Source organism: Synchiropus splendidus, chromosome 11, assembly GCF_027744825.2.
Source record: "Synchiropus splendidus isolate RoL2022-P1 chromosome 11, RoL_Sspl_1.0, whole genome shotgun sequence".
Classification (NCBI taxonomy): Eukaryota; Metazoa; Chordata; class Actinopteri; order Syngnathiformes; family Callionymidae; genus Synchiropus; species Synchiropus splendidus.
The window spans coordinates 8,285,828-8,306,969 of NC_071344.1; the positions used below are offsets into that span (position 1 = coordinate 8,285,828).

At 41.8% G+C, this 21,142-nt stretch overlaps 3 protein-coding genes and 1 non-coding gene across 5 annotated transcripts in view; 3 read left to right on the forward strand and 1 right to left on the reverse strand.

The window, feature by feature from the left end:
* The first annotated feature begins 192 nt into the window (after window positions 1-192).
* Window positions 193-3,738, forward strand: nkrf (NFKB repressing factor). Its single transcript, XM_053878533.1, has 3 exons — window positions 193-622; window positions 861-981; window positions 1,219-3,738. Exons 2-3 carry the CDS (start codon window positions 894-896, stop codon window positions 3,396-3,398), a joined length of 2,268 nt encoding a protein of 755 aa, XP_053734508.1. The 5' UTR covers window positions 193-622; window positions 861-893; the 3' UTR covers window positions 3,399-3,738.
* A 34-nt stretch (window positions 3,739-3,772) lies between these two features.
* Window positions 3,773-7,429, reverse strand: ube2a (ubiquitin-conjugating enzyme E2A (RAD6 homolog)). Its single transcript, XM_053878541.1, has 6 exons — window positions 7,218-7,429; window positions 5,919-5,999; window positions 5,690-5,715; window positions 5,186-5,275; window positions 5,034-5,122; window positions 3,773-4,491 (listed from the first exon to the last, which is right to left on the reverse strand). Exons 1-6 carry the CDS (start codon window positions 7,259-7,261, stop codon window positions 4,363-4,365), a joined length of 459 nt encoding a protein of 152 aa, XP_053734516.1. The 5' UTR covers window positions 7,262-7,429; the 3' UTR covers window positions 3,773-4,362.
* Window positions 7,430-7,968: 539 nt separating this feature from the next.
* trnae-uuc (transfer RNA glutamic acid (anticodon UUC)) lies at window positions 7,969-8,040 on the forward strand. The gene has a single exon. It is a non-coding gene; the product is annotated as a tRNA-Glu (tRNA).
* Window positions 8,041-8,344: 304 nt separating this feature from the next.
* elf1 (E74-like ETS transcription factor 1) overlaps window positions 8,345-21,142 on the forward strand; it is a 46,865-nt gene continuing 34,067 nt past the window's right edge. The window contains exon 1 of one of the 2 annotated variants that reach the window (XM_053878827.1): window positions 8,345-8,882. The gene's annotated coding sequence lies outside the window, so the exon portion shown is untranslated. Of the gene's footprint in view, window positions 8,883-17,786; window positions 18,072-21,142 lie in introns of those variants that run through there. The other variant, XM_053878826.1, reaches the window with a different exon arrangement.

Sequence of the window (21,142 nt, forward strand, 5' to 3'; positions counted from 1 at the left end):
CATGGAACTGCCACATAATTTAGAACAATTCATTTCAGTATTATAAATATGACTTTAAATCTAACACAATTTAAGTTTTGTTCTTCAGAACAAACTTAAATACAAAATTTCTCAGCAGTATGTTCTATTGTCATATTTATGTTTTCATTTAAAAAAAAGTGAGGAGGTAACTTATAAATGGACAATAATTATTTATTCTTTTTGTTTGTCATACGGTAGAACGCGAAATTTAATGGTTGTATCGATGTTGAAAACTTTAAATGTGAATGAAAAACTGAACACCAGTTGTGTTGCTTCTCGATAACGCGACTTCTGGGTTGGCCAACCGGAACTAGTCACAGTCATTTCCGACTACCTTAGTTAAGCTCGATTTGCGACATTCTGAGCCCCAGAATGACATACTAATGTATATCGTTGAATTCCGAATGGTCGGCGATGGCCCTGCAACCTTTAAGCATATTTTTCGACTTCAGGTTGTCAACCACAGCCAGTAAATTGCTGTTGTGCGGGTTGACTGGATGGAAACAGTGCTAACAGCGTTAGCCTGCTAAAAGAAGCTTGCACAACAATAACAAGCGTTAAGCAGTGCGTCCTCTTCGACTGGTGTGGACTACACGTTAAGGTAGGATAACAGTTTAAACCATTTGACGTATGAATATCTGCTTCAGTTTGAACTGTTCCAAAGACACGTAAGCTAATGTTATGACTCACTGCGTCACTTTGCCGGGGCCTGTTATTGACATGTTGGATGCAGGGATGAGTGTCAATGGTTCAGGAGTCACCCGAACTCGAGCCTATCATACTTGCCGCACCAGTCTTGATATTTTATCGTGTATTTTTTCTCTTACTTTCTTTCACAGGTATGGCTCCGGTCTGATACATGACTGCTGGAGATGGCTCAGTGGTCCACCAGCAGCGGTATGCCCTCTTACGAGCCAAGTCCTTGTTCCGAGGCTAAAAGAAGACGGTTTGCTGATGGCTGTGAGTTTTATCCTCGTTGTTCTATTGCTTTGACAACACTGTGCTATTTGCATTGCACTGCCCTTATTTGTCTATTGGTAATTCGTTGACGTGAATTACTCATGTGGAGTTGAGCTATGTAGAGTCATGAATCTTGTTGGATCTCAGTAGTGGTAAAACCACGCAGGTACTCACTGTTATCCACATTGTGCTGGATGGGTTTAGAGAGCTGAAATCTGATCATTTTTCTCTTTCCAGTTGAGGATCCAGTGAGGGCGATGCCGTTGTCCAAGTTCGGCACAAGACCCCGTTTTGAGCCTGTGCAGTTTGTCAGCGGAGGGAGCCACAATGATGAAAAGGAGAATAATAAAGAATCCAGAAGGAGTGAATCGTTTCCTATCAGACGCTGGGAGTCTGACCACTACTCATCCTACGCCAGCAGCAGCAGAAGACCACAATGCCCTGTGTCTCAGTGGCCTGAGTCTGATAGAGCGGCGTCTTACAGTTCCAACTCTTGGGGCTGCAACAGAAGCACACAGCAGGACCGAGACTTCTCTCATGGAAACACAGGTGGGTCGGGTTATGGAGGCCGGAGTTCAAACTTTTTTGCAAGAACACAGCAGGATTATGAAACAAAGTATGAAACCCACACCTCCCGAAACTTTGACTCATATCAGCCGCAGCATTACAATGGATACGGTGGTGGAAGCAGATCGGGGGGCTTTGTTGCGGGGCGTCAGGGACTTGGCTATGGTCAGCAAGAACGGCCATCCTCCAGCAGAACAAGTGACAGCCCAGGCAGGAGAAGTCCTGCCTGTTCAGCGCAACTTGTTCAATTTCCTCAGTCCACATTGGATGAGAAACAGCGTCTTGTTTCCAGCGTAGCGTCTGCCGTGAGTGTAGCTTTAAGAAACCCGGTTTTGATGACTGGATCCGAATCTCCCAATTACAATTTCATGTTGAGCCGCAGCATCCAAGCCTGCAAAACCAACCCGGAGTATATTTATGTCAACTTGAAGGACATACCTCAGTATGATCTACCTAAGAACAGGAAACTGCCTTCAGAAGGATACGCCTGCGAACTGAGGTGTCAGAATGTGTACCTCGCCACGGCATACTCCGGTAGCAAAAACGGGGCAAGAGATCGGGCGTCTGAACAAGCTGTCAAACTATTTCTGAAACCAGTTGAGGTCCGTGTTGTGCAGCGGAGATACCGACAAACCATTTACAATGACATGGTTGTGTGTCAGATGCACTGCCCCACACCCGAGTTTTTGCCTCTAATCCGCAGCCTGGAGGACAAACCTGCACCCAACTCCAAGAACCAACATGAACTGGACCCACGGAAGCACTGGACGGAGTTCATAGTGAAGGACAATGCTTATGATGCCATATGCATACTGAACAATTCCGCAACGTTCAATCGTATGAAAGTAGATTATCATTTTGAACCAGTGGCAAATGGCAACGCGTGGCAGTGCAGCGTCTTTGTGCAGGGTGAGATGGTGGCCCAGGCTACTGGCACCAAGAAGAGCTCCAAACATGCTGCTGCAGAGGAGGCGGTGAATAAACTCCGCATGAACCAGGCAGCGCGGCAGCAGGAACAAAGGTATTTTGGAGAACCGTCTGATTCTGGTGGATTCGGGCTGCAGAGCAGCAGAAAAAAGGATCTGAATGAGCTGGTTATCCTGGAGAATTCCGATAACGCCATCTGCATCATTAATGATACGGCTCAGTTTAACAAAGTCAACGCAGACTACTCCTTCTCAGTCCTGCCAGACTCCAGTTGGAAGTGTGATGTTTACTTGGAAGGCCAGTATGTGGCGTCTGGAGTTGGACACAAAAAGATAGTGAAGCACATTGCAGCAGTAGAAGCTCTCAACACCTTGAAACGGACACAGGCGGTGGTGAAATCCAAGGTGAACAGGGACGAAGACCCCGATGCCATATCCCGGTTTCAGATCATGGCTCGCGCTGGTGTGGAGGACACAAAACAGGAGATCAAAGAAGACAACATTGGGAATCAGCTGTTGCGCAAGATGGGCTGGAAAGGCGGAGGTCTGGGTCGGGACGGCGAGGGTATCGCAGAGCCCATCAAAGTGAAGGAGCAGTTTTCCAGAGAAGGTTTGGGAATGGACGCCAACAAAAGTGGCAATCAGGTGACAAAGCGCGACATTGAGGAAATCATTCGCAACTACGTGAGCTCGGATCGCCAGGATGACCTCCGCTTCTCCAACGACCTCACCAACGACGAGCGCAAGCAGGTCCACCACGTCTGTTTTAAATACGGACTTCGGAGTAAGTCGTACGGGCAAGGAAAGAATCGCTTTCTTGTGGTCAGTCGTAAAGTTCGCAAAGACCAGCTGATCGGGCAGCTCCTCCAGGAAGGTCAGGTTGGACGATATGAGCTCATCAAACCTCAGGCATCTCACTGCTGAGCCCACAGATGAACTTCGCCAATCACTGTGTTCACAATGGCACATCGCTGTCATGTTGACTGAAGCCTTTCAGGGTTAAATCTGCATTCCTAAACTGAGGCTCCAGATCCCAGTCGATTCATGGTCTTCAGTTTATGCACACGTATCCCAGTTAAACGTCTGTTGGCTTGTTATTTCCAAGTGTTTACAATGATCTATTTCTGGACTAACCTGATCTAACTACCGTCCTGGGACGTACATATCTGTTGTCAAATGTCAGGCGTGCTGTGTGTACAGTTGAATTGTCCTCTCGTTTCAAAGCTTTAATGATTAAATGAATTAAAGCTTTCGTCAAGTGTGAACGTTATTGACCGCAGAAAGGACCATCATTTTGTATACTTATTTTTATTTACAAGATAATGTACAATTTGTTACATGGGTTACCACTGAGCTCAACAGACACCATCCTATGAAGTTGTAAATATTTTTCGACAAATTTAAACGTCAACATTAGTAAACCATGTTTGAATGTGAAGTCATAGATAAATGTAAAAGTCCCACCCCAAGCAGAAGCAAGTTTGAAGTGTGGAGAATGTCCAGTATGTTTCCTGTTTGTACGCATCAGCAAGTCTATGATTCAGAAACACCCAGAGCCAATTACCTTCTAGTTCTTGTCAACCACAGCAATCAAATCAACAACTTACTAGAAGAATCCAATTGGGTAAAAAAAAAAATAAAACATGGGGGCAAGCATGTAACAAGTAACCCGAATATAACAAGGTACATTAACTTCTTTAAACAAACATTTGCCCTACAACAGCGTCGGCAAAGACGCCACAACACAACAGCATACAAACCAAGCAACAGTTGCCGGTAGCCAATGTCATGAGAATATTACCAAGTGTAACTATTTTGGGTGAGACCAGTGTTCTTCATGAGTTTCTTTCCTAACTCTGGACTGTGGGTACTGGAACCACGCTGCAGGTCAACAGTCACGCCAACTCTGTTCAACAATAGCAGAAACCCTCTTCTCATACTCCCGCTTGTTTTCCTGGTACAGCTGAGCCGCTTGGCTGTTAGCAGGACTGTTTGGGTTTGGCTCGTCCAGTAAAGACTAGAACAAAGGAGAGAAACAATGGAAAGAAAGTATTAGTAGATGTAAACTATTTGTCCAAACATCACGGTAAAAATTTAATTTCTTTTGATCTTCCAATGGTAAAGCTACATTTTACAATTATTTTAGATGAAGGAATGTCTCTGCTAGATGAACACAAGAGAGAATTCAGTAAGTTTCTCTTCATGTTTGAAGGACTAAAAGTTCCCGTGGTTGCCACACTCAAATTTAAGGACCTCGTGTGTGTTTGGTTGTTATACTGGAATATTATCAACTAAGTGGGAGGTAGGGTCCATACAGTTAAGGACTGGACTTATCCCACGTAAACCTCAGAAACGGTGGCGCATGGTCAGAAGAAACGGTCTACTCGTTTACTGCAATCTATAAGTTCACCGCTAGATGTCACCGATCATCAAAGAAATCGAAAGGTTTTTTATCAAGAAATCATTTATTTTTCATTATAGTTTTTGTTCATAATAAGTTATTTGAATGTGGTCAGGAAACTACGCTCAAAACTGGTCACATGACGCCCCCATTATTACCTGTATAGAAGTTAAGATGGACGACACGTCGTAGGTGGGACTCCAGCGATTCTGAAGTATGTCTAAGCATATGCTGCCATCAGCATACACTGTGACAGAACAGACAGGTGGTGAGGTATGAGTCCATGCTTTTATTGCCATTTACTTCTTACCATTTGGATGAAACATTTTGGAGACAAAACGCACAGTAGGAGGCTTATTTGGATATTCTTCTGTGAATTCAATGGTGAGCTTGAAAGTCCCTGGTAGGAGAGCAGAGAGATAAAATAAACACACTTGAGTACAGGTAAATTGGATATTGATCATAACCACAAATACACATCCACACTTGTAACATAAAAAAATCAGATGAGCTTTGTCTATATATTCGTTTGAGTAAAATTCTCATACAGACATCATTTAAAGCCAAAAAGCTTATTTTGATCTGTAAGATCCATTTGTCCAGTGACGTTAATGTCTTTCAGTCTTGCTATTGAGAACTCACGATAAAAACAGGAAAGTAAGTTGTTTGGAGGCCAATAGACGCACTTGGGTGTTAGCATGCAGTTTGAAGGTTTGACGTCTTAGTGGTACTAAATTGATACATACCACCATGATTCCAACAGTATGAAAAATAAAAACCCCAAAATAACTACTTGGACGTAAACAGGACCTACCATCTTCAAAAGGTGTTCCTTCTGGTCTGAAAAGAAAAAAAGACTTGTTAAAACATATTGACAGGAGCCATTGCTACAAGACAAACAAATGGATGATCCATTGAACAGCAGCGTCTTAAAAGTGTGCGCATCAACTTAAGGTTGTGAAATGTCTTTGTATCAGAGATATATCTAGAATTATGTATTATAATAGAATTATGAATACAAGACAGAGATAAATGCAACTTACCCAAAAATGACTGCATTCCATACCATGATATTGTTTTCTGAGGGGGCCCCGCTAACACCTGCAGGAGGATCTTCTTGCAGCCTGATGAGACGGTGAAGAAGAGAGATAGACAATGTATTACTTAACATGGCATCTAGCACACTGTCATTTCTAATCAGTTTGTCAAATGAATGTAACTTTTAAACAGCCAGGAACACTTTTTATTTAATTAAATGAAGTTTATTGATTGATATCTGCAAATATACAACCTCGAAAACTATCAGATCATAAATGACTAACATTATGGAAACTATCCCAGGGTTAACTAGAAATTAAAATAATTCCCATTTGCTAAAGTCATTCAGTTTACTTTATGACAAACATGATATTTTGCTGTGAACATTATTCCTGATTGATTAACGTCCACACCCTCCTCATCTTTAACGTTCCACAGCGTAAGCCTATTTTAACTGGGCTACTAGGCTAATTCCCTGCCTGAAGTCTGGGATAAGCTTCAAATCAGAGGTCAGAATCAGTCACCTGAATGACTTGCTTCAATACATCATTTCAATCCAATTTATTTCAATTAAACTTACAGTCTAGCATCGACTCCAGAAGTGGAGAGAAGAAGTGACAACAAACCAAGATCCTCAGGTTATTATGTATTCCACTAAATAAGGAACGCATGATGTGCGTACCTGAATTTTGTAGGCATACAACTGTTTGGGCTGGAAATTGATCTCTGTGTGGCAGGTCACGGACTGCCCTTATCAATAGAGATTCTGTTGCAACACTGCAACACAGGTCAGGGATAAGAAACCATGTGCCATGTGTTGGGCATCTGAAGCCTTTTGGTATCTGGGTGGCAGATGGCAGCTCGTCCTTAGAGTGAGTTAGTGATCAAGCATTGTTGACGTTTAAATCGAACCACGTCATGTGTAATGCATTTTATATATCACTTCAGCAGTTATGCACTGTATGGGTCCCTTATATCATAGAGAAGACAATCACAAAGGTTGGTGTGATTCTGTTGTGGTAACAGTGTGTGGGATCACAAAAGCCTGTTAATGAACACAAGTTACACAACCTTACTCCAACTGGCCCCAGAACTGGGTGATCCTATCTTCATACTTCTGTCTACAACCACCCGCTGAATATTGGGTGGTAATTCAATCTGTCTTTGAGTACATTTCTAAAAATAAAAATAACCGACACTGCTGTGTATATTATCTTCAATTGATCCCACTTATTTTAATCACAATATTGCTGAAGGGCTAGTGTTAGCTTTCGGCTAGCAGTCTGTTGTTTTCGTTCACTCACCGTTTAAAGTCTCTCATTAAACGCCGTCTCGCCGGAGTTGACATCTTGCGCGCACGCTAATTTATGTAGCAAGCATAAACCAAACCAGCTACGGATGGATGAAGTGTCGATTAATGTGGTATTTTACTTGAAATAAGCAGTTAGCTGCCTCGGCAAGGACTGCTAGTTTGTCAAATATTTGGCTGGCTGGGCCAGTATCAGGACGCTACCATTTAAAATAGAAACAGGGAAGTAAATGTGAGGCGACATCTCGAAGGCCTGGTAAAATAATACTATTTCTTCTTAATAGAGCACACATATGCGCATAAGGATTCAAATAAGACGCAAGATTTAGTCGGAATCCAGGTAGCGTTACTTATTTCAAAAGTGTTTACCCCCATATTGTACACTTGAGTCATCCCGGAGACATGACGTCATATACTTGGAGCCCGTATTTTGTTCTTGTTTTAAAGAGTTCAATTATTTCTTCCGCTGTACGACAGTCACATAACAATTCAACAACAAAGTCACATAACAAATCAAATATATGCTCCTATTTCAATGCGGTCCAACCCGGCTGCAGTTCAAGAGGAATTGCCTTCATTCCACTCTTAGTTGCAAATTGTTGATGGCGTCACAACAAACAATATCGTGCAGGTAATTTGGGTAGTTAATGCCACAACGTTTAAAAAAAAAAATAGAAGTTGTTAGCTGAGTAGAGTAATGGTGGTGAACCCGTTATATACCTTTTTTTCTATATGCACAACAGCGCTCCCATATGGTCTAGCGGTTAGGATTCCTGGTTTTCACCCAGGCGGCCCGGGTTCGACTCCCGGTATGGGAACTACCTTTTTTTTTCCTCCTATACTTTTAACACTTTTAATAGAGTAAAAATAGAATATCACACGTGAGAACACAGTAATTGGTTATCTAAAAACCAGTGCGCCAACATTGGCAGCACTTGATCATTTAAATCGACTCTCTTTTTTCCACTACAACTGTAGTTGTAGTAACAATATATATATATTTTAGTACATATGATGACTACGACAAGAGTAGGCAATAATCCAGGGTAATTAGAAGACCCCGCCCGCCGGAGGAGCACTCGGCAGTTCGTGGACGGGGACAACCCCGGAAGATGCCCAGACTGATCCACTTATATTTTTCGCCGCAAACGCTGGAAACAATGCAGCCGCTGTTATAATCCTTTCCGCGTCAACAGTTTGTATCGCAACTAAAATGTCACCCTCGTCGGTCGGTAGCTTCTCTTTTTTTTCGGTTGTGCCTCTGAGCAAACGTCACTGGGATGGCATTCGTTTTCCGTAAACAGCGGTGATAAAGTCTTTTTGGGAGGAAGTCCCTGGATGACACATTCGTTTTCACTTCTAACCAGACGCCCTTTCTCTGAAGGCGCACTTCTTCCCTGCCTCTGCTGACAACTTACAACTTAACTTTGGTCCGAGGCCAATCATTTCCCAGGAAAATGTGACTGCTAGGAATTCCCCCCCCAAACACACGCACACACACACCCACTCTTCAGTTCTTGCCGGAGAACCCTGTGTCAGGGAGCGCAGCTGGAGGACTCATGGTGATGGATCCGCACTAAGGATTATTTGGGATCGTTTTTTTAACGCTCCGGCGTCAACTTGGTGGAGAGATGCTGCTTTGGTGACCGCAACTGCCGGGGTAAGTTTTGGATATGATTTTTCTTGCTCGCCTCTGAGCGGCATTTACAGCTACCGGAGGGTATTACGCGTCATTACACATCTATACTGAACCTGGTAACCTCCTATCTCAAGACTGATTGATGGCCCAAAGTCCTGTCCTTTAGAAGCAAGCTATGAGTGATTAAAAGAATCCTATTGGTGAATAAAAAGCGCCTGGCATTCATAAAATGTGCTTCTCAGTAGACATTATTTTGTATATAGGTTCTCTATATTCCTGGCCCAGCAAGCCAGGGTCGTTGAGGTCTGGAGGAAACCCAAGCTTTCTTATTTAAAAGGTTGAGGTGGACCCAGAAGTCTGAGAATTTATGATGCAGTATATCCTGAGGTTGGTGCTTTAGAAGGAGTCGATATCAGGTGTTGTGTGTGTGTGTATGTCCACCCTCTAAGCTAACCTACTTGGTTAGCTTGAGCCGCACTATGATCACTGGACGGCAAAGAGACAATATTGAAGTTGCCACACCATCCTCAAGTATGATTCAAACTGTAACTTGGTGAAACTCATTCATTCATTTTATTCTGGAGTCGCAAACTCCCAGTCACTCCAGAAAGCTCTAACTCTAACGGTGGTATCTTGAGAATTTCCTGAGGCTGGAATGATCTACATTACGGTCCCAGGTCCACGTGTCTTCTCATGCCAGCTTGCCTGGGTAACCTTCAAAGGAAGGCAAGGAATTGACCTCCTCAGAAGCTGCATTTCCAAGGAGGAAGATGAGACTTTCCAGAGACTGGGCTTCCAAGCTTATCGGCAGCACTATATTTCCTTTTATATACTGGCTTTTTCTTCTGGTCTTGACTCAACAGCAGTTCTGCTGTTGCATCCAATTCACCATCTACTGCAGTCCCTTCTTTGTCTGGCTGCCTCAAGGGAAGTTGATTCAAGCCGAGTAGACCTTTTTGGACATGTCCTTTGCGGAGACAGTGGAATTCTTTGCAGATGTTTTAAAAGTCAAGATGACCGTGCTCTCTGTTTAGTTGCAGATGTGGATTTTCTTGAGCCAGATCACTGAAGTTTCAACCCCACCTTGGTTTTAAGGTGCAGTCGCACACTGGGAGGTTAAGGCTTATGTTAGGAGGCCATGCACAGCGTCCTCTATTTGCCAACTGAAGACATTTTCTCTTGTGATCGAAAGTGTCTTGACACTGAATCGTGCTACTGAAGCTAAGCTAACGGAGCATGATTAAACTCATGTGAGTCCTTGTCGGATAAATGACCTCCAGGCTTTGCTTTGCCTCCTACTGCATATTTGTGACTCCCCTTTGTGTCAGTCAGCTGACATGTGACCGGACTGATGGTCTGGGTGGCTCCAAGTCTTCACATTGTAGCCTCATTAACACAGATGACGTGACTTAAAAGCTCCGGATAATTCAGCGTGTTTCATGGTCTCTAAGCTATTTTATAAGCTCATCTTGTTTGCCTCATCAATGACAATATTTACACACAGCCTCCACATTCTGGTTCAACTGGACAATTTATACGCTGTGTCCAAATCCTCCCTGAATGTTTACATATCTGAGCTGAGATGCTTGGGACGGGCAGGCGCTACTCGATGGGTCAGCTGCAGACGCTCTCTGTACAGGAGATGACTCGGCAGTCCCTCCAGAGACGGGACCAGCTGGACCCACCAGCCCTTCACCCACCCCTGGCACCCCTCCCCTACAATTTTCCCATGGAGGGAAGGCTGGCAGAACTGTCTGGATAATTGGAAACTTCTATCCACTGAAAGCAATTATCCAGAGTTTCCAAATATACTCTGCCTCCTTGACTTGTTTGTTCCTTCTCTTATGGACGTCCAGCCTGTCAGTGACTCAACAATATTCTGATACTATTCAACATAAATCTTCTAAAAAACATAGTATCTATGGAACCCACCTAAAAAATAAAAACAGTGAGACATTTTAAAAAATATTTCTTATAGGTGAAAGCTAAAACTACCACTTAAAATATTTGTTGTGGGTTTTGAAAGCGCATTACATCATCATTACACTCCATTCTTTGCGGTCAAACTTGTGCTGGACTAATTCCAGTGTGTCCTTAGTCTCTGCATTTTGAGCAGCTGTGGAGTGTGACGACGACGATGCTGCCGGACAACAATGGAGAGCTGTTCTGTGCTCGTGCTCCTTGGTCAGACACTTATTCTTATCCGAGATCTGCCTGCCTGCCTTAATGGGCTGCTGGTCTATTGATTCGACGAGCCGAAGGAACCGGGCTTTTATTCTATTTAGAAAGCAGCACTCAAGTTTCAGAGGAGGTTTGGCAGTGGTGGTGTAAGACACTGGCACAAGCTATCACAAAAATGTTGATAAACTTTGGAGTAATGTTTGTGTGTTGCTAACATGAACGACTTTTCTTCTGTATGAATGGAAAACTAGTCTCCTGGTAGCATGTCTTCTGGATTCTAGATGCAGTGTGGTTTGAAAACACTGCACATTTTTAACCCTTTTCAGTGCCAGTATATGTTGGCAGCCCCCAACTGAACATCACAAAACAAAACAAATATATTATCAATATGCTACCCCATGACCACGGCAGTGCATGCATTGGCCCGTTTCAACACTAAATCCTTTTCAGAACGGATGTATTTTTCCAATCTGAGATATTCACCTTAAATCATAGGTCACCTTAAATCTGTAAAACTGTCCTCAGGGGCTCACGGTTGTGAGTCAAAGCCAAAACATCGACTAAGAGAAAAAAGAAACACTGAAAATGTTGCCGTTAAAGATATTTTTGTGAAATCCCATCATAAAAAATAAGATATAACTGTAGGTTGTTGTGTCATAAGTAATATGAAATACATCCCTCGTAATGATTTTAAACGTGTCTAAACGTGTTTTAGGGCACAGGAAATAGTCACACAAAATATAAAATAGAAAAGAAGGAAAAAAATCTGTACAAAATGAATATCAAATAAAATGCTCTACTAAAGGGCCACACTTTGCAGACGTTGGCCTTAAATGATACATTTTGGCTACAAAATGATCCACCTCTTTTGTCTCGAAATTGGCATTTAATCTTTACCTTTTTCTTCCCATCTTTCCATGGCCTTGCTGTCTAGTTCCCATGAGAGCTCTGCCTTTGAGGGCAGTTTCTTTTCATTGTGTTTGTTTGTTTTAGTGTTTGAGTGAAACTGATACATTTCACCGTCTTGTTACACTTGACTCACTGTGACACGTTTAAACAATGACTTACTGAATTGTGGGTTAATCGCTATCACCTTTAGACATGTGAAGGTCAACCTAAAATGCAACCTATTCACTGTGTTCTTGAAAAAGGAAAATGACTCCCTCCTGGGGGTGAATAATTGATGCTTCACAAATAACCACAAGGTGGCAATATTCATATACTTCAGCAAAACAAACAATCGCATGAAATGGCTGCAACCGCAGATGCAGGAACCAACTTGTGAAAACAGAATTAAAACTGAGAAACTTCCTCTTTTAACTGTTGAAAAATAGGTCTATAGATGGTTCAGAGGGGAACTGCTGCCTGTAGTGATGTTCCCTGTTTGAGACTCAGACACCTGAGTTCTGGACGGCCTGCTACAGCCGAGGACACGACAGCAGTGGGAAAGAGGAGAAGAGGGAAATTCCACCTGTAACATCATCCTGCTGCCACGCTGCCTGCTCATAGGCATGTGACACGGAGGAGTCTGGGATCATTCCTGCTATCTCAGGGGTGATGTCATTCTGAGCTGGACTTGGAGCCTCCTACGCATTTGATTTTTGTTATGACCTTGGTTGAGAAACTGTCGACAGTAGCCATCAATAAATAATACAGGCTTTTAAATCTAAAGTACAAGTTATATCACCAGTTAATATTTGCTCAATTCCAAGCACAATTCAATAAAATCTGGCTGTTAGAATATCGATGTTAATAATGATAAATTATAAACGTGTATCATAGATAGAAATCTCCAAGTCATAACTAAAATATTAAAAAAAAGAAACTTTAGATGTTGATGTGATCATTGCCATTTTTGCTTGTATAATTGTTCCATTTCACATTTCATTCATTGTTTATTTATGAATATTCTGGATTATGTTATTATTATGTTAATATTACAGCGTAAAAGGAAGCTAGTTCTTACAAAGACCCTTGTTTTGTTCACTTAAACTGGTCATTTGCCGCTTGTTGAACGTCATCACTAAAGAAAGCAGTGGAAAATCTGAAAGTAAAATCCGTATTAGCATTCACGCGAGGAGTGATTTAATCCAAACTGAAACATGGACGACTCAATTAGACCTGTAGTAGAAAGCTTGAGGATGATTGACTGTGGCACCCTGCTGCCATCGTGAGCTTTATCGTCACTTAACTACATTACACAGATATTTTTATGCTGTCTGCTGGGGGCAGCTTTGCTTGTCGTCTCCCTCTTGAAGAGTTTTTGACAGCAAGTCCGTCTTCGGTTGAATTAGATGACTTTTTTTTTAGTGGTTGGCTGTGTATCAGTGTCTTGACAAATGTGACCAGCTCAGACAGTTTTTTTCACCACATCCTCTCACCAGCAGCCGTCTTTCTGTGACTCTGTTTCAGAGTGACACGATGTCCTCCAGCATGTTCAATTATTTAGCAACATGCTGCCACTGTGTGTTATTATTTAGGCGCCACATGACAGACGGATAAGCCTTTTTTTGGCCATGTTTTATTTTTCTCCATAATTAAAATCAACAAGGGCCCGTGTGAAGCTGAGGTCTGGAGTCCTCGTGCTCTCAGCCCTGAATGTGTGTCATACATGGAAAATCAAACACTCATTGATTGTTTAGTTATTGTCAATACCAGAGACTGTGTTTGGATTTTAGTGTCAGGCTGCAGGTTGCTGTTTCGCTGAGTTATGACGAGGGTTCTCTGGATCTCTGTGTTCGATATTTAATGAGCTGCAGTCTGGACGTGCATGTGGGACATCAGTTAGCCGAGTCACGTTGTGCTGTTGCATCATTTGGAGGTAATAAAAATCAGGATTTTATCAGTGAATCTCTAGCTATTTTATTATTTATTTCTCACCTCCCTATACAGACTGCAAGGTTTCTAACATGGCTAGCCAGTCCCCAAAGTAGTAGCTGTAAAGCACATGAAAAAAATTCTTTCTTTCTTTCTTTCTTTTTTTTCAAGTTCAAAATATGTTCTTTTAACTAGTGCACATGCGTGAGTGCTTGCACACCCTGCCATTAGGCAAAGCAGTTGTGCAAGTCCTCTCATCAACTCCATGAGAAGTCAATCATACATTAATAATGGGGCGGTGGCAGGAGTTTGGCATTGCAGTCGTACGGTGTTTGCTGTGGCGTACATGATCTGTGGCATTGTAATGTCAGTTACTTACCCTCTTTGTTGTGTTGTATGTCATCGTGCTTGGCATTTGTCAGCATAAACTTACAAGTATGTTGTGGAAAGTCTAAAGTTGTGTCTGTTTTGTGGGCTTTTAACACATAATATTCATAATATCCCTCGACCACTGCAGCTCAGCTGTGTGCGCTTGTGTGTGTGTTTGTATTGTCAGGGGAAGATCAACACAAGCACGTTGATTTTACATTTTTAGATGTTAAAGAATTGAATAAATCTTTGTGTGTTTGTTGATACGACGAAGCACCTATAAGAACACTCAATAATGTGACGGCAGCTGCTGAAAAATACAAGCCGCTAATGTGAAAGATGAAACTAGTGTGAGTTTTAATCAGGGATCAAATCAAAAGTTTAAAAGCTTTTTCTCATGAACAACGGTCGTTGCTGTGGAGGCTGTGGCACTTTTCTCTCAAGATCATTCAAAAAACTTTTTATCTTTGAATATGAGAGTGTTTATTATCAGGGTAACTAGAATGCAGTGGGGATTGTGTCTTTTCTTCTCTTTTTTTTAGTCTTTCTTTTAGTTACAACTTTACATTCGAAGCTCCATCTATTAAAAACTGTGCATCGAAATGCCTGATAGTTTGTTTTTAAATATATTTAAAAATATGATATTGAACCCATGTCCTTCATATTGTCTTGCTGAAGTGGCAAAACTTTTAATAATAAAAAATAATAAAAAAATAATGTTGCAATGTTTTTGACATTGCAACTAACAACTATGCCAATTGTCAATTTAACAGGGGCTGTAATTAAAAATAACAAAACATATTGAACTTCAGTAAGTGCTTGTATAGTGTTAAACGATGTTTGGAAACTTCAGATTTTATCTGATTAATATGTATTTTGAAATGTTGTATATATATTGCATGTCACTTTCACGTCTTCAATGAGTCCGTAGTGAAATGTTCCTATGCTTTCCATGCTTTTATACTCTTATTCTGGATGGTGCTAACTCTTTCATGCATGGAAAACAGAGCTATGACATCACAACTCATGCAGCTGTCTGCGTCTAATGTAATAGTCGATTATTGTTGGCTGTGTGGAAGAGTTGTTGATGCTGAATCATATTAGGCATGAATGGATTCTGTCATGGTGAGGTCTAACTTGGAGGAGGCCTCGGGACAGGCGCAGGACGCGCTGTAGCAGTTATCTTCTCATGTTTTCCTGGGGGTGGTTCGGTATTCCCCCGGACAACTGCAGGATGTCATTGGAGTGAGGAATGACTGGGCCTTTCCAAACACTAATGCTCACATGACCTTGGACTGGCAGAGCAAACGTTAAAACGAAAGTGAGTTGTAGAACACCCTACTGTAGAATAGTGGCAGTCATCTTATGTTTTTGAAGGTTATCAATTTCTGAACTGTAGAAATGTCAATTCACTTTTGTCCTTCATAGTTACGATTCCTTTTTGTTCCTCATAATAATAACCAAAGGCTGGGTTTGTGGTCACAAACTTTCCCCATTCCCTTAAGAGCCACAGGAGCAGAAAGTCTGTGCCCTCTGGTTCTTTCCCCACCAAGGATCATGTTCAGTCTGTGATTGTGCTCAGTCAGCACAGTGATTCATCTGAGACCCTGACTCATCTGTGGAGGGTCACTGTCCGAGAATTTCCTCGAGCTGTGAGCTGGAATGCTTTCCCAGCAGCCAGGGCTTTTCTCTGCCTCACCAGCTTTACAACCGTAGTACCTGACGTTCATGACTTATATGGCAGATGTTTTTGAGTCAGTCTTTACTGCTCACGTTCATAATTTAGTGTTATTTTCATGACTTCATATTTCCTCTTATTATACTATCCCATCCTGTCAAGGATTGTTTTAAAGTTGGTATCGAGTTTGGGAAACTGGCAGGTTTGTTTGTTTTCAACCCTGTTACCTATGAGACTGTAGCACGAAATCATTTATTCATCATCATTCTCAGATCACTGTGGCTTGAATAGTTAAATATATTAATGATTTGTGATTACGTTGCGACTGTGGCGCTTCCATCCCATTCGATAATGTAAATTCATTCAACTTTTGGCGAGTCTATCTGCAGTCATGGTTCATAACACCAAGCGATCACATTCAAAACTTGCTAATGTATCAGTCCAGGAGTTGCAAGGACGAGTGTGAACCCTGGAAATATCCAGGATGATGCTGCACCATGGTGACCTCAGACTGTATCTCGTGATAGTGATACATGGCTATTGACTTTTTGCAAAGTCAATTTGTATTCTTACACTTTTCAATTTGCTCAAGTTTACTGAGAAAGTTCTTGATTGTAAATGACAAATAGTCTTTTGACTAATGTGTTTCGAGCTTGTCTTTCTGCCTCTGGAATCCCCCTGAAACCAAAGTGAACACACACAGGCGTAGATGTTATCAACCTAAAACAAACACATTTAAAACAAGTATCCCCTTTTGTTATCAGCCTCGTGAAGTGTGAGGGGTTGCAAACAAAGTTTAAGAAAGGGAGCAGATTATCTTTACCTGCCAATATTGTTGGTTTAATCTGTGACCTGTTCGTGGCAAAAGGGCTTAATCGCGGAAAGAAACACACTCAAGGATAGTGTTCTTCAGGCTAGTCCTGTTCTGTGGTCCACTTTTTATTTGTTATCACTTTATTGAGGTCCACAGATCTCTAGCTAGTGAGCGAGCACTTTTACTTATGCAACAGTGAGGGCACTCCAAATATTACTGCACTAAAGATTTACCCTCTGCAAAGCATGCTGGGATGCCTGGACACATCAGTCCAACACACTACTATTCATAGCTAAGATTAGAGGGAACTGGCTTTGAATTCTTACGTGTTAGTTAGTTGTTAATTTGCACTACACAACTGCAACTAAACACACACACTGATGGACACCTGTTGGACTGTATATGGTGGGGCTTCAAGCGATGCTGGTGAATTGAAAATTCAGGGTTAATTCAGACTCATAACAACGAATTGAATGAGGTGCAAGATCATTCGGAGAGCAGAGATGACATCTGTTGGCTTGTGTGATAAGCATTTGGAGAAATGTAAAAGAAAGTGGGTGGATAAGGGAACAGGATGCACACCCTCATCCTTTATCAAAAATGTTGTCTAGTTCAGAATGTTAACTTGCTATATCTTCATGACCCTAAAGTGAAACGAAAGTGTTGATTTCAGTCGCCCCCTCTGGCCCCCCTTCCACCCCCCTCCGACAAGTCTCGTCTTCCCAAACCAGCATTTCACAGTGACGACAAGCACAAGTTACATGATGAGCTGACGTGACGGTTCTAATCGCCGCGCCTGAATTGAAGTGTGGTCAAAGTCTAAAGTAGGTGTGTATACCTGTCCAACTGTTGACTTACACCTCCCTGCAGGAGAAACCCGTCTGTCGTCTTTCCTGCTGTTTAAGGTGTGGCCCCCACGCTCGCTGCTCTCTGCTCTCCCCTCCCCCACCGTGGCGCCGTCCAATCCGGGCCAGCCCTGCATTTCACCTGAAGAGATTTGCATTCTGGGCTGGTATCGTGTGCTCATTGGCCAGGTGAAAGCTCTGTGCCTCGGAGCTCCCCCGCCAATGGCGACACTGCTGCGTGACTCATAGGGAGAGGACAAGTTGCTTCACTACACTTCTCCTTTTTCTCTTTTGAACGGTAGCTATCACCCTCTCTTCTTTTTGCGCCTCCCTGTAGAGTTTTGTTTTTGTCACAGTGTGGCAGAGGTGTGCGGCAGGCCTGCGGTCCACACCTTGGATTACTGTTTTTGCTAATTATTTTGGTCCCTATTTTCATTGGTCATCGAAACATACGCTCCACTCCGTTGCTATAATGGACCCTGTCATCCGAATCCCGTGTCTTTGAGGTTAGTGTTCTTTCAACCGCTTACAGCGCAGCCTATCATTAAAATGTAATTTTCTGTTTGGTGCTAACAAATATTTGCTAGGACCTCGTATTGTCAATATATGTATAAATATATATATACGTATATATTTTTTTTATTTGTTCAAGCCTTTTGCTTTTTCGTCTACCGTTTTGTTTCCTGCATCATCTTTACTTAGTTTAAAAGTCAAAAACTCTGATGCCCGTTGCTTTTCTTTATTGAATTGTTGCCTTATATGGTGTGGTGTAGCAAGGGCGGGAGCCCTATTTTGCAAGGCCCGGACCAAGCCCACATGGGTTTTCACGGTGTAGTAATCAGTAATTGCATCAATTCTGATCCATTTTTGTTTGCCAAATGCAACAGGGCTGTTATTTCACGAACAAAGCCAGACTGACGAGAGACATGCATTGTGCGTCTGTTTCCCGAGTCATGAGTGTTTCGTGCATCAAAGTTCATCTGAATAGAATGTCGCCCAGCCTGTAATTCAAAGCTAAATGGGAAGTTTGAACCACAACGCTCCACTTCCACCTTGCTCATCTTCCCCAAAAACTGTTTCTGCATCGACCAGGGGAGACATCCTGCTGGGCTTAGGCGCAATGTGTCGATAAGAAAACATGCTTCCTGTTTCATCAGTAATGTACACTGCGAGACCATCATGTTGTGCAGAATTTGACGCCTGATGGTGCCCAAGTACTGAAACAGATGAGCTCACTAGAGCTGGTAATAGTGGATAGACTCGATACATCTTGCGCATTGACCCTAAGATGAAATGGCAGTTACATCTGAAGATTCTGGTTTCATTTCTGGTTTCAAGATTTTCTTATCTTTCTTGCTGCATCTTTGGCACAGCATCTCAAACGGCACGTAACATGACAACTAACGGACGTTTGAGTTTCACTTTCTTCGATTTTTTAAAGTAAAAGTTAACTGAACGTTAACCAAAATATTTTTCTGAATATGAAGAGGAGGAAAAATCTAACAACAGTCACAACCCCTGATGTTATTTTTGTAAGTGTTTCACTCATGTGAATCATTGCGACATGCTCCCTTCGCATCCTGAGGAAAAACAGTGGACAGATGCCTCAGTCGTGTTCCTTCATCTGACGGTGACAAACCCAACTGGCCTCCCAACTCAACATTTCCTTTCTGATGGCTAATGTTAACAAATCATAGTGCAATTCTGAGCACTGTAAAATCCCAACAGCATCTAGATCACGACTTGCATCAATGCTGGTGATTCTTCTGTCCAACAGGAATATTTTTCAAATTATTATTTTTTTCATTTCAGCATTTTGTTCCTCAGAATCTCATACATACATATATATATATATATATATATATATATATATATATATATATATATATATATATATATATATATATATATATATATATATATATATATATATATATATATATATATATATATATATATATATATATATATAATACTCTTCTGCTGTTTAATGGGTTGTTGATATTTAATTTTCTGGCTGGGGGATCAACATCACAGTTTTCTCTACACACATCCTTGAATCTACAACTTGTATCATTTAAAGTCATCACTTTAGTTTTTCCGGTTGAACAGCACAAGTGAGTAATTCAATAGCCATGTTGTGTAGTGCAGGCATGAGTTTGCATTTGACCCAACTTTTTATTTTACTCCATGCCCTCCCTTATTTGGGTTGTAAATGAGGCCCCTCGCCTCTCGAAGGGTGAACTCGTTCATTAGCTTTGGTGGCTTGTCTCTGTCAGACGACCTGGAGGCTCCTGATGTTGAGGAAGGTGTTTGAGAGAAGCAACACGTCACAACCCGTCAGCTCATGACTGCTGGCCCGAGATGTTGGAGCTGGTCGCCATATAAAGCCAACCTACTGTGAATGACGCTTCAGCATGGCGTGTTCTTTGAGTCGTTGTTCACATAAAATCTTCGCTGTGAGTGATGCTATACGGATTCAAGGGCAGCGGCTCTAGTCTAGTTTTAGGTGGTGGAGTTTACTATTTTTAGTAACCCCCCTGTTATTGTAATGTAAGAGTGGTGTATCTAAATGTGATGGGAACTGAAATGCTGGTGCAATTCCTTTCTGTTGCATTGCTAGCTTAGTAGTAAACCATCGTTGAGACTGCAGGAGTCGGGGGTTATATCATAGTTGCAGATTCCAATTCGAGATAATAAGCGTGGGCCCCGTGGCAAAATACTTGGTGCTGTGACTAAAATGAAATATGACGTAACAAATACTCTGAAAGTAAAGACAGTGAATTCCTTTGTATAATAGCAGTCACTCCACTGAGTCACTCCTGAAACGGATGGTATCATTAATTCGATTGAAAACGCAGGTTGCCAGGTTCCACATCTGACAAATGATAAAACGTAACTCCCATCGTCCACTGAAGGCCTCGGTCCTGTTGACGGGCTGCTCTGCAAGCCAATCCCTGCAAGCTCTTGGTGAATGTCCATGACACAATGAACCGGTTTCAAGTCCACTGCCAGGCACACAAAGACGGCTGTTCAAACTCGCACCTTCTCAGAGTTACCAATTAACCTGATGGTAAAGATTTGAACTGTGGTTTAGGTGAGGAATGAGTTAGAAGCTGTGTTTTTCCTTAAATACCATTTTATAAAGTTTGCTTGGTGCGCGCATGCCACAGTTAAGTCTGAAACAAAAGCTATTTTGCCATGAAGCTTACCATGTTTGTGATGTCTTATATATATATATATATATATATATATATATATATATATATATATATATATATATATATATATATATATATATATATATATATATATATATATATATATATATATATACGTATATATATATAAAACTGGAATACAGTATGTGTAGCTGTAGTTCTAAGTATCAAGGACCTCTGTGTCCCTCCTCTTTCTATTTCCATCCTCTGAAATGCACGCTGACTCTGGCTTGTGACGGGAAGTCGGAACCCCTTGTGACCGACTGGTGAAAAAAAAAAAAGAAAGAAGAAATCTGGGTGGGGAGAGTTAATGTGTAACGTCCAGCACTGTCCCACTGTCAATGTGTCGCCGAACA